This window comes from Clarias gariepinus, chromosome 6 (assembly GCF_024256425.1).
Source record: "Clarias gariepinus isolate MV-2021 ecotype Netherlands chromosome 6, CGAR_prim_01v2, whole genome shotgun sequence".
Classification (NCBI taxonomy): Eukaryota; Metazoa; Chordata; class Actinopteri; order Siluriformes; family Clariidae; genus Clarias; species Clarias gariepinus.
Genome location: NC_071105.1, coordinates 33,501,473 through 33,513,680, shown reverse-complemented (window position 1 = coordinate 33,513,680; position 12,208 = coordinate 33,501,473). Strand labels below are relative to the sequence as shown.

Here is a 12,208-nt window from a genome sequence, read left to right as displayed (position 1 = left end):
GGTATTCTTTGGATTAGAGGCTTCTCCTTTCTTATGCCAAGCAAACGCAACATCCATATGTCCAAAGAGCTCCATTGCTGAATTTGTTGAATGGTGGATCTTGATACCGTCTCCACTGCATGGTTGAGGGGGTCTATTAGAGCTTTGGTGGTGATACGAGTGTTGTTATTTGCATCCCGGCAGGTCTTTCTAGAGACTCTAGAAGATACTTTGCGCTTCCTGCCACGCCCATCCAGGTTTTGACAGTGTTGAACATCTTGAACTGCTTGATACTTTGTATGGTTGATACAGGGACAACCTGTTCTTTTGAAATTGCCCTGTCACATATATTAAAATCATGGCTGATTTCTTTCTTCTTTGCCACTGAGAATAATGAAAGGTTTGCCCACTAATTATACTTTACAGAGCAGGTGTTATAATTTAACATTATTAGGTCTTAATGGATTACACCTAATTGATTAAAGTCAATGGAATGTGAAATCACATAAAGGAATTATGTGAGTGAGTGTTGCTAAGAATTTTAATTTGTCTCATTCCCACACTTTAATTAGTCATGGCCACTGATAATTTTATTAGTTCAGTTCAGAACAACCTGGTTTACCACAAGCTCAAAACTGTCAGAAAAAAAATTTGACTATCAGTTCTCTCTATTTGGTGTATTTATTATGAATGGGTTTTAAGGGATCACAAACAAAGAAACACAAACTCATACCCATTTCATCATCTACACCTACTTTATGAGTATAAACTTACCAAATTTAGGTCAACTGAGTCAGCTGGTTTAGCAAAAATTATACACTACTCTTACTTTAAGTCCCCAATTGTGGTTGTGTGGTACACCCTGTCCTGCATAGCTTTATTGTTTTCACAGCTCCAATCCAGAGCACCGTTAGAGCCGACATAATGCATATCTTTGAATGTAGGTTTTTATCTCTTAGATTGGACTGATCATCATACGGTATGTGTAAACAAACTTTTGGGGAAATAAATGAAAGAAATTATTTTCTACCTTTATCTTAAGTAATTCACATAATACAACTTGTTGGACATGTGACTTGCAGAATACAAAAAATAATAAGAGTGAATGTTTTCATTCACAAAAATCTAGACAGTCATTTCTTGTAAATGAAGGTGTAAAACTGATTGACGTTCACAGAAGATTTCAAGCACAGTCCGGTGATGGGACTATTAGCCACTATAAAATATTTAAATGGTGAAAATGGTGAAGCTCCTTGCAATCGTTACTGTAAACATTTCATTCAGTGAGTGAAACACCTGATCCATAAAAATCTGTCTGTGGGAACGGTATACACAATCATTCACCAATACCACTTGCATGTTACAGGAACTCAGCTGGGAATTATTGCCACTTCCTCTGTACAGTCCTGCCATTTTCACATGTTTGGGCCACTGTATTAATTTATAGAAGTTACAATTACATTCTTTTTTTCCCCTCCACCTTACTACTGTTTGTGTTATCTGCTGCTGTAGTAACCCAATAATTTCCCTCACTGAAATAATAAAGTCTGTCTGTCTGTCTAAAGAAGTTCCTGAGAGGCCAGGGTTTCAGAGCCTACCCAAGATTTTATGTTGCTTATTTTTTAAGGTTTATATTAAAATATACAGTGGCTGAAAAGGACAAATGACAATAGAAACTATAAATGTAAATTATAGTTGTAAATAAATAAATAAATGTTCTTGGTGTTTCTGGGTGGCTGTGGTGTCTGGTCAGTGAACAAAACCTGGTTTATTTCGCCTCCACACCGCTAGGGGTCAGGGTTGCATTTGCTTTCTCTGGGCGCTGTCTTAGTAAACACAACAGAGTTCCGGTGAATATCAAATTTCTGCCTCTTCGCCTGGTAACCGATGAATTTCGTCGATAATTTGAACAAATGGACGAGTAGGGTGGATATGGTAAGTGAAGAGTTTTTGCGACCGTCTAAATAATCAAATAGCATATTTATCTTTAATAACCATGTCCTAGTCGAAAAGAATTCCCGTGTCGAGTTAGCGCTCGCTTTGCAAAACTAGCCATCTTAGCTAGTCAGCCTTTCGCTAGCGTGGATGGTGCACGAGCGAGTTTTTTTTCCTCCTCTCTTCTCCTACCCAATTTCTGAGAAAATCCCGCCTTCTCTAATACGATTGGCTAATTCAGGTCCAGTCACTTTTCTATGACTGGCTGGTAGTTGAGACTCCTGGTTAATCCACCAATGCACGGTTGCCTTTGCGGATCAATCTAGTTTAGAGGCGGAATTTCGTCGCAATACGAGTGGGAGAGAGAAAAAAAGGCTTCTCACGCAAACAGACGACAATTTTCTTTTGCTTGAATTGATACGGCTAATCTGAAGTTATACACTTGAAGTCGGTTTGCGGTTAAAAGTTCAGTCCGTTCAGAATTGTGCTTAAAAATAAAATTTTGCAGTATTTTGTTTTTTTTCCGCGGTGGTTCTGCCCCCTGAATCCGCGCAGCTGCACACAAAATGTCGGTTTTTGTGTAGCGCGCGCCGTTAGCTGGAGAGTTAGCCCCCATGGCTAACGCGGTTAGAGCAATGATGATTCCCACCTCTTGTTTTTAGGACTACGGAAACAAACTGAACCAGGCACTCTCCTCTAGCACTAAATTTCTGCCCACAGCAGGACTGCGCGGTGCCGGGCCGTTTCAGCATTACGGCCGGCCCCTGGGCCACGACGTGAAAGTCAAAGAGGAAGACGAGAGTGTGGAGGATTTCTTCCATTTCGGTGAGTCGCTGCGCCTTTAATGATCCGCGATTCTGCGTAATTTACACAGCTTTCAGTGTAAGCTACATCAACACACATGGTGTTAAAGATTCAAAAACAATTAAAGAGCGTTTTATTAAAAACGGGGTTGCAAACTTTCGTGAACTAGGATCTCCATCGGCTAGGGAACTGAATTGATTCATGAGTCGACTTAAAATGATTCGAATAATTTGATTTAATTATTAAATTAGCTCATTGGTGATAAAAGAGCGCTATATTTCGCAAATTTTCATAACAGCACGATTATAATACAGTACAGTTTTTGTGTTAAAAAATTATATTTACTTTTGAATTTTTTAATTAATAAAAAATTCGTTTTCTTTTTTTGTGAGTTGACTTATTCAAATAATTTGATTCAAAGCGCATTAGTTCTAAAAGCGTTGCATACCACAAGTTTTCTCTCATAACAACGGTATATAATAGAGCTGTAGCCATTAATTATTTTAGTAATTGAGTATTCTACCAAAAAAATTTAACCAATTAATCGAGTAATCGGGTAAAATTTACTTTTGCTTAATTGAACAGCAATGTAAAGTATATGAGAAACAAAGATTAATTGGTTTTATTTTTTAAGGAAAATCTACTTTTATTTTTTTAAATGCATACAGCATTTTATCAAAAATAGTCATTTCACAATACAAGAAATAGCTTAAAGTTTACTGAGATGAATTAAGTGCATTACAGTGCCATACATTCTTATTTTAAAGCCTTTTCTCAGATGCGAAAACAAAATAATTTGAAATACCTTTTTTTTTAAAGTATCAAAAAACTAAGGCACACATTAAAATAAATAATTAATTATACAAAAACACTACGTTGTGCAACTTAACTTTCAGAACTAAAAGTTTCAAAATTTACAGCTCAGGCATGACATAAGCCTTTACCGACAATTTCTGTCATTTTCTCTGATAATTTTATCGCTCCCATCCATTTTGCAACCCGCAACAAAATGCTCCCTTAAATCAATCCACAGCTAACTGTTTGCCTCTTCTTTTGCTTTGACATAAGCACTTCTTCTTTGTTGTTGTTTACTGTCGGCTTGCATCCGAAAGCGCGTAGTGTCACACAAACAAATAATTGCGCAAAAACATAACGTAAGCTTTTAAAATTAATGTAAAAAAATCTTTGTGGCAGAAGATTTTGCCTCGATCATTTTTTGTAATCGAATTACCCGAGTTACTCGCGGAATCATTTCAGCCCTAGTATATAAGTTCTTTTTGTGTATTAAATGTAATTTGGTGTCTTTTCTTTTTAGCAATCCTGTTTTTATAAATTCTTTATTTGTAGTGGAGATTGGCACGTTCAAGATATAATTTTTTTTAAGCATTGCAATCTTGAATTAGGAAATTATCTCGATTTGCAACAAAATCTGAATTTTTTGTTTCTGTTTGTTTCTCTGTGACCAATCAACATAAACGTTACACCACGTGACCTCACGCATACATCCAAAGCGTACGAAAGGTGACGTCATGTAACAGTTTTGAAATTTGGTATTCATAATGTCATGCATGTTAAATTAGCTTACATGGACATTTGTGGCTCAGTGGTAGGTTTCTCGCCTGTCATTTGGAAGGTCCGGGTTCAGTTCCTACCCAATGCCCAAACCCCAGCCTTAAGATGCAGTGCTGTGCCAAGTTGTGTGGTCTGCTGTGGCAACCCCTTGACGGGAGCAGCCGAAAGACTAACAACATGAAATACCAAATTGTAAATGTGAAAAAAAAAAACTGATTATGAAACAGATAGTAGTTTATAACACATTTCCTTCACAAACCAAACTTTTAAGCATTTACAATAAAAGTTTTTTTTTCTTTCCTTTGTTGTCAGTCATTCAGAGAAATATAATAAGAGATAGTGAGTCAGAAACAGTTGCAATTTGTAGTTGGTCATTGGAAACAATGGCAATCTGTGCTTTATCATTGGGAAATGGTGGTTATTAGTAAATGGCACATCACAGTCAGGCATTATAGTGTTTCCCACAGGTCAGAAAAATACCTGTGGGGATAGCTAGGGAACATGTCGGTATTACCTGCCAGCACTAAAGTGGTCTACTACATACTACAAATGCATATAACCTTTACGTTGGTCAGTGATAATTCCCGTTATCTCAGAGGGTTGAGGGGAGGTTCAAAGCATGTAGATGTCTGAATATGTTTGCAAGGTAAGAAAGTTTCATGTGGTGGTCATCTGTGATTGGTCGTTGTGAATAGTGATTGGTACCTCACAGTCCGGCATTACTTGCACACTCATCAATGGAGAAAACCGGCTTTTTCAATTTGTATAAATCCTATCATCAGCTGTGATGTGAGATAAAGAGCCGTATCGAGTTCAAGCTTAAAGATTTATTGCATGTCTTATTTTTATCTGCTAGATTTATTGCACGTCTCATTTATTTGTTTGTTTGTAATTAATGTTGCCAAATCTAGTATAAAGCCATGAAGCAAGCAATGGTTCCAACTAATTTAAAATGTATAAATGGGTCGAGTGAGTCATGGCTGCAGGTGCCTCCTCGCTTAGGATACACCAGGCATGCATAACACTCACAAAGTGCATGGTTATGAAGACTGATTTTCACCCACAAGTGGCTCAGTGTTACTTCTAACAGTTGAGCAGAACAATACTATTTATTTAAAACTATTTATTTTACCCGTCACTGATGCCGTGTGTAAACTTTTACTTTCAAAGGAGGTTTTTTGTTAACCTCCCTAATCTAATTTCATAATGAAATAAGACTTTAGGGTTTTGTTAATTGCATTACAAATGTGCAATAAATTAGTAATCTACGTTCTGTTGTTGACAAAATACATGGAAATATCCGGCAAATTACTAATATCTCTAATTTAATGTTGTGTTTTTGTTTTATTTAAATAGCTCAGCATCTTCAGCAGCAAACAGGAGAGTGTCTCACAGCGTGCTGCGGGGGAGCAAATCCTAAAACCATCCCTCTCACTACCACTCTAAGTACCTCACTTACTGCCTCGCTCACATCCCCTTTAAACACACCTGTGAGTAGCCCACCACCCAAACCAAGCAGCCAGCCTTCAGCCGAGCGGCCGTACCACTGCCAGGACTGCGGAAAGTATTTCAGAATCAGCGACATTAAGCGGCACCAGCGAATCCACAGCGGAGAGAGACCGTTTCCGTGCTTCCAGTGCGGTAAGAACTTCCCCACATCGGGCGACCTCAAAAGGCACGAGAGGATTCACACTGGCGAGCGTCCTTACCACTGCCTGCAGTGCGGTAAGAATTTCTCTGACTCGGGTCACCTTAAGCAGCACGAGAGGATGCACACGGGGGATCGGCCTTACCAGTGCCCGCAGTGCGCCAAGCGCTTCTACAGATCCGGCGACCTCCGGAGGCATCTCCGCATCCACAGTGGAGAGCGGCCGTACAAATGCCCCCAGTGTGACAAGACCTTCTCCGATTCCGGCCACTTGCGAGGTCACCAGCGCATTCACACAGGAGAGCGGCCTCACCGCTGCACGCTCTGCGAGAAGAGCTTCTTCAGATCAGGAGACCTGAAACGCCACCACCGGACACACACCGGAGAGAGGCCATACCAGTGCTACCAGTGCGGGAAGAGCTTCTCAGAATCGGGTCACCTAAAAGAGCACCGGCGAATTCACACTGGAGAAAAACCCTACCACTGCAACCAGTGCGACAAGAGCTTCTCTCGTCTGGAGCGGCTGAAGGGTCACCAGAGCATCCACACTGGTGAGAGGCCCTTTCACTGCGCACAGTGCGGCAAGAACTTTTTCAGATCCGGTGAGCTCAAGAGGCACCAGAGGATCCATAATGGAGAGAGAGCATGAAAGAGCTTATCAGAGCATTAGGGCCAGGTTTTGAGGTCTCTGTTTATTCAGGGGGATTATTTTATTTTTGAGGTCCTGTTTATGGCCAGTCTGACTGTTAAACTCGTACTGTTGCAGAATCGTTCCTGTTGTTTGAAATAAATAATTCCAGAGGAGCCCTGTCATTCAGCAGGAAAAGGGAGGTTTGTATGTAAATTTGACCATCAAGAAGCATAACAGATTTTAGTTTTTACACTCGGATGATACCAGAGAGGACATTTACCTGGCCCATGACATTCCCTCTTAAAAAAAAGTCCCAGCATTAGAGACTCTTACTAGGATGTTCATTCTATTTTTAAAGAAACAAAATATTGTAGATTTCTGCATGTTAAAGCTTCCTTGGATGGCTTCTTTAGTGACCTAACCATTGAGCCATTCCAGATTTTTTTTTTTTTTTTTTTTTAATCCCTACCTCCACTTATCTTTGTTTGCAGTTGAAAATTTCCTGTTGAAATGTTTAAGGGAATGGTTTAGGGGGAATATATTTTTTGCAATGAGTCCCATTGCCCTAAGTGTCACATGGTGTTGGCTTCTTTAGTTTTGCATTGGACTTTAACGGAGCTAAACGCTCATTCATATTCGATAATAGCTTTGTGTATGGAAGATGGCTTTTCTGCATATCTTGCAGTTACTCGGGACGTAAAAATTGCTCAGAAATGAACACAATGCATTTATGGAGAATTACCAGTGTAAATAGTAGAGATTTTAAAAATGAGACAGAGCTCATTACTACGTTCAACATTACTACGATTAACAGGCAGCCGGGATGTTTTGCTTTTGACATGCCACCTGTTTGATGCCGCTTTAATTTCTTAAGATAAACATCAAATATGCAAACAGTGCTGCTCAGGTAGCAGCTGGTTGAGGCGAGTACAAGTGGCTAGGGTAGAGTATTTTTGTGTCGTATGAGAATTTAATCTCCTTCCTGCCCTTATGTAAAATCTTTTTGGTTTCCTTTCAACACACCAAATATACCAGGGACCCCCGAACTGCCTCCAGATGTGAGCATGTGTGCGCATATGGTTCTCTACAGTGAAGTCTCACACAGGGTGTAATTCCTCCTCGAGTCCATGACGTGCTCATTAGACATCACAAAAAAAAATTAATTTGTTAATATATCGCAATTAATTATTTTGTGCAGCAATTTGTGTATCACACTGACTTCAGAATTTTATTTTTTTTAGCTGTTCCTGTATAATCCTAAACTCTGAACTATTCACACATTGGCAATCAGAACAGCATCCTGTGTGGGAGAAGAAAAAAATATTTTTTTTATATTGTTTGTTTAGAGTTGTAACAAAGTAAGAAAATAAGAATTGTGATTTTTCTACAAGCGTGATACTTCTGAATCGCGATACGAATCGAATCAGCGCCTAGTTAGTGTAATATCATATTGGTGGCCCCTGGTGATTTCCATCCCTAATTCTTTTGCAAAGGTTTAAAGTGGTTGTTAAAGAGGAGGGACTGGTCAATTAAGTTGTAAAAATATTATTGTGTATCATATCATACTACTTTAATTAGAGTGTTTCTCCTTAAAAACATTATCACCATTACAAAACTAAAGAAGCATATGTTAAACGATAAGTCTGCTTTCTCGTACAGGTTACGTTAGAAGTCATGGTGAGGGGAAAAAAAATTCTCCCTAAACTATTCCATTATGCAGTGATTTTTTTTCTTCTTTTTTTTCTGCCACACCAATGGAACCCCCATATTTTCATGTCCGTTAAAAAGTATGTATTGTACAGTACAATATTTGTATATTGTAGCAAGGTATAAGTGAAAGATCCTGTAGAACTGTATATTAAAGATGTGTATGCTTACATTCTTTGTAATTGCAAATTTTTTTATTTTTGCTCTATTTTTTACAAGTGTGTGCTGTATACATTCGTACGATGCAGAGACAGTCAACCGATCATGTAATTGGAACGCGTATATGACCCTGACGGAAGACTACAGAGTTTTTGCGATTTGTCTTATCTTCCTTCCTTCCTTTTTTTTTTGTTGTATTTTGTCTTTGTTGTATCACTGTATGTAACAGCACACAATGAACTTGTGATTGCTTCATGCCACGGTTGTGGCAATGTAAAAATGCTACTGTACTCATCATGTAAACAACACATGGGGGGGGGGGGACTCTGTTAGCCATGACGCTCTCGAGTTGCAAGTGTATTGGTTATTAGATGGGTATTTTTTTAATATTTAGACAACTGAGTGTATATAATGTGTATACACCGAGTCACTAGCTGTGGCCATGTACAGTCTAGTAACAAATTCACTGGCAACTCTGTGTAAGTTGTCACCACTATGTTGGAAATAGTTTGTTCCAGGTTAGCGTGTATGACGTTTGTTGTGGAAACGCAGTTTATGATTCAGTTACTTAGGATCTGCACTTTTAGATGATGTATTAATCAAATCTTTTACAAATCATATGAATTAGATTTAGTCTCTTAACTACATTTTTTTTTTGTTAAAACCATAATGTTTTTCTTTTTCTTTCTTTTTTTTTATTTTTTTTAAACCCGTTGTATCTATTTAACCATTCATGGGTGTGTTAAGTTTAATAGGCTTTAATTCAGTCAGAAGAATGACCTTCAATTTCTTGAAAAAATCTTGATAAATTAAAATGCCTAGTATTTCTAAAAAGTTAAAAGATCAAATACACAATGTATGGATCCAATAGTAGTATTTGACATCTTTCTGATTGAATCCAGGCTGTAGAGTAGGTGTGGGATTTTCAAAACCCTGGGATGACTTTTCCTTTGCCTGTGCATGAGTGTTTTTCTTTCTATGTTAATGTAATTATTCTTTATTTGCACAAAATAAATACCTAATACATAATCTACCCATATATGTACTTTATACACATGTTGCTATGTGTTTATTGTGCAATACTTTCAAGCTATAATACAAATGACACTGAAGTAAATGCTAAGATGTGTCACTGACTTTGATACTCACAAATGCATTTTCACTACTGGTGATCTACTGTTTAACACATTGGGCTAAAATTTCATATTGGGTGATGTGAATTGTAAATGAGCTGCTAAATATGGACATGATTTGGAAAACATTCCCCATACAATTACACCACCAGGCTGAACTGTTAACCCAAGGCAGGTTGGGTCTAGTTTATCTAGTCCAGATGAGCCTGTGCTGACTGTCATCTGAGATCACTGTTTATTCCTGACATTCCTTATTGGGAAGTCAGTTTGGACGACTTCTGTGTTAGATCATGCACTTTTAAAGATCAATATGCAACGCTTGTCAAGAGTGGTTATATGAGTTCCCATAGACTTCTCAGCATGAAACTTGGTCTATCCTCGGACCTCTGCAGAATTGCTAAGAAGATAGAGATATAATTATTTCACACGTAGCTACATTTAGCTTTAATGACATTTTGACACACTAACGGCCAATTCTTTATCAGATTCAGGAGGTAGTCAAAGAAGTTAGTTTGTGACATTTCTTGCCTTCTCAGTGAGCATTAGAGTATTGTACAGAGGACCGGCGAGTACAGCGTCAATAGCCGTATTAGTGCTACTACAACTACTGTACAAATCCATATCATGGCAAGAAACAGTTAAGCAATTTTGGGAACACCAATTAGCCTAACCTGCATATCTTTGACTGTGGGAGGAAACCAGAGTACCCAGAGGAAACCACCAAGCACGGGGAGAAAATGCAAACTCCATGCACACGGATACTGGAATTGAGCCCGGCCGGAAATAAAACCCGGAGGTGCAAGGCGACAGTGCTAAACATTACACTACCGTGCCGCCATTTATATATATATATATATATATATATATATAAGCCAAAAAATGTATACACACTTTAGGAAAAGAAAAACTTGTATAGATATTGAATATATACTTTATGTACTATATATATGATATATAATAGCATTAATATTAAATTAATGTATTTTATATCATACTTTTTTTCTTTTTCCGAAGTGTGTATACACCGATAAGGCATAACATTCTAATCACCTGCCTAATATTTTATACAAACTTCCATAAATTCTTTTGATTGTGTAAAGCTGCTTTGCGAAAATGGCAATTGTTAAAAGTGCTAAATAAATGAACTTAAATTGAAATAATATTTAGTAGTATTTTGCATGTTCTCCCCATGCTTTGTGGGTTTCCTCCGGATACTCTGGTTTCCTCCCACAATTCAAAGTCATGCTGATTCAGCTAATTGGCGTTCTGAAATAGTGTGTAAATGTTGACCAGAGGTCCTACCACTTTTGTAAAAAATGAGAATAAATACAATAGTCACTGGCTGTCCCTGGTTGGACTACAGAGGTTCCTAAATGGATGAATGGTAGCAATAGAAAGTGTCAGAACACACCAGTCATTACTGTTTTGGTTGCAGAAGGAGGATCTACTCAATATTAGGTATGTGGTTATAATGTTATACCTCATTGGTGTATAATTTTAACGCTACAGCATACACATTCAATTATTATTTTTTTAAATTAAATGACAAAATCCACATTATTACGGGCCGAACCGGGCCGTACAACGTACATCACGACATCTGTCGCGGTGTTTACGGCAGCGTTTCTAAGGAGACGCCTGTAGGTAACGCTTTATCACTACGCGGTTGGCGCGAGGACCCTTAGGGGTGTGTTGTGTGCGCGAGACAGAATGCGTGACAGTTAGACGGTATGTTTACAAGCTAATGTCACCAAATAACATTTAACAATATATCTATATTTAAAAAAAAAAAAAAATTCGTTACGATATAAGACTTAATTCTAGCGTCATTCTGAATATCAGGATAATGTGTTTAGCTGTAAGCTGTGTTCTACATGTACGCAGTTAGCATTCTAGCTAGCTGAACAACAACAACGCAAACTTTGTGTGTTTTGTCGTCTGTACAGTATACAGGCACACGTCATATTGTATAGGTTTAATGTATATTTCTTTGGTATTATCTTTAGACATTGGCTTTCGTCTTGAATTGTTTAACGTTTCCTAATATTAACACCGTTATTGAGCAGGGACTGTGAGTGTGCTAGCCTTTAACAAGCAAAATAAACCTCGAACAAAAATGCACGTATGATCGCCTAAGTAAGTTCCATGGGTAATAAACACACCCCTCCTGGGACTAGATAGCAGCAGATTTCTGTTGGAAGTCAGTGTGATGTCTTAATATGTTTCCTTTATTACAAAGGTTTGTTGTAGGTGTTCTTAAGGCTGGCATGAGTGAGAAAAAGGTGTGAGGAAGGTGAACCATGTAATGAAAGGTCCTTCTCACGGCTCACTCAACTGGTCTGGAAAACCCGTCTACTCGCTTTTCTTTCCTTCAGCAAACTGCCCCGGCTGCACACCAGTGTTGTCCACCTCTTGGTTTATTTGTGTTGCACAGCCTCTGTTATATAATCTAATCATCAGTTTCACAGGATTTGTTGACTTTCGATGATAAATTAATCAGGTAAGTTTCTTGTAGTAAAAGCTCAGACAGTAGTTCCATCTGTTTACATATTAATGTGTTCATACTTTTGTTACAGTTTCTGTAATAACAGCCTACTCTGGGATTTTAGTGGTGTAAACAAATTAGCAGTTTTGCATGAG

The 12,208-nt window shown here is 38.1% G+C and overlaps 1 protein-coding gene across 1 annotated transcript; it reads left to right on the top strand.

The window, feature by feature from the left end:
- Nucleotides 1-1,790: 1,790 nt before the first annotated feature.
- LOC128527195 (zinc finger protein 239) lies at nucleotides 1,791-9,485 on the top strand. The gene is made up of 3 exons (XM_053499556.1): nucleotides 1,791-1,914; nucleotides 2,577-2,739; nucleotides 5,647-9,485. Exons 1-3 carry the CDS (start codon nucleotides 1,867-1,869, stop codon nucleotides 6,585-6,587), a joined length of 1,152 nt encoding a protein of 383 aa, XP_053355531.1. The 5' UTR covers nucleotides 1,791-1,866; the 3' UTR covers nucleotides 6,588-9,485.
- Nucleotides 9,486-12,208: the final 2,723 nt, after the last annotated feature.

What these genes read in the sequence shown, in the direction of transcription:
- LOC128527195 (XM_053499556.1), top strand. Translation starts at nt 1,867, where the DNA reads ATGAATTTCGTCGATAATTTGAACAAATGGACGAGTAGGGTGGATATG. An exon ending in GGACGAGTAGGGTGGATATG is followed by an intron (nt 1,915 to 2,576) that starts GTAAGTGAAGAG and finishes TCTTGTTTTTAG; the next exon opens with GACTACGGAAACAAACTGAA. An exon ending in GGAGGATTTCTTCCATTTCG is followed by an intron (nt 2,740 to 5,646) that starts GTGAGTCGCTGC and finishes TTATTTAAATAG; the next exon opens with CTCAGCATCTTCAGCAGCAA.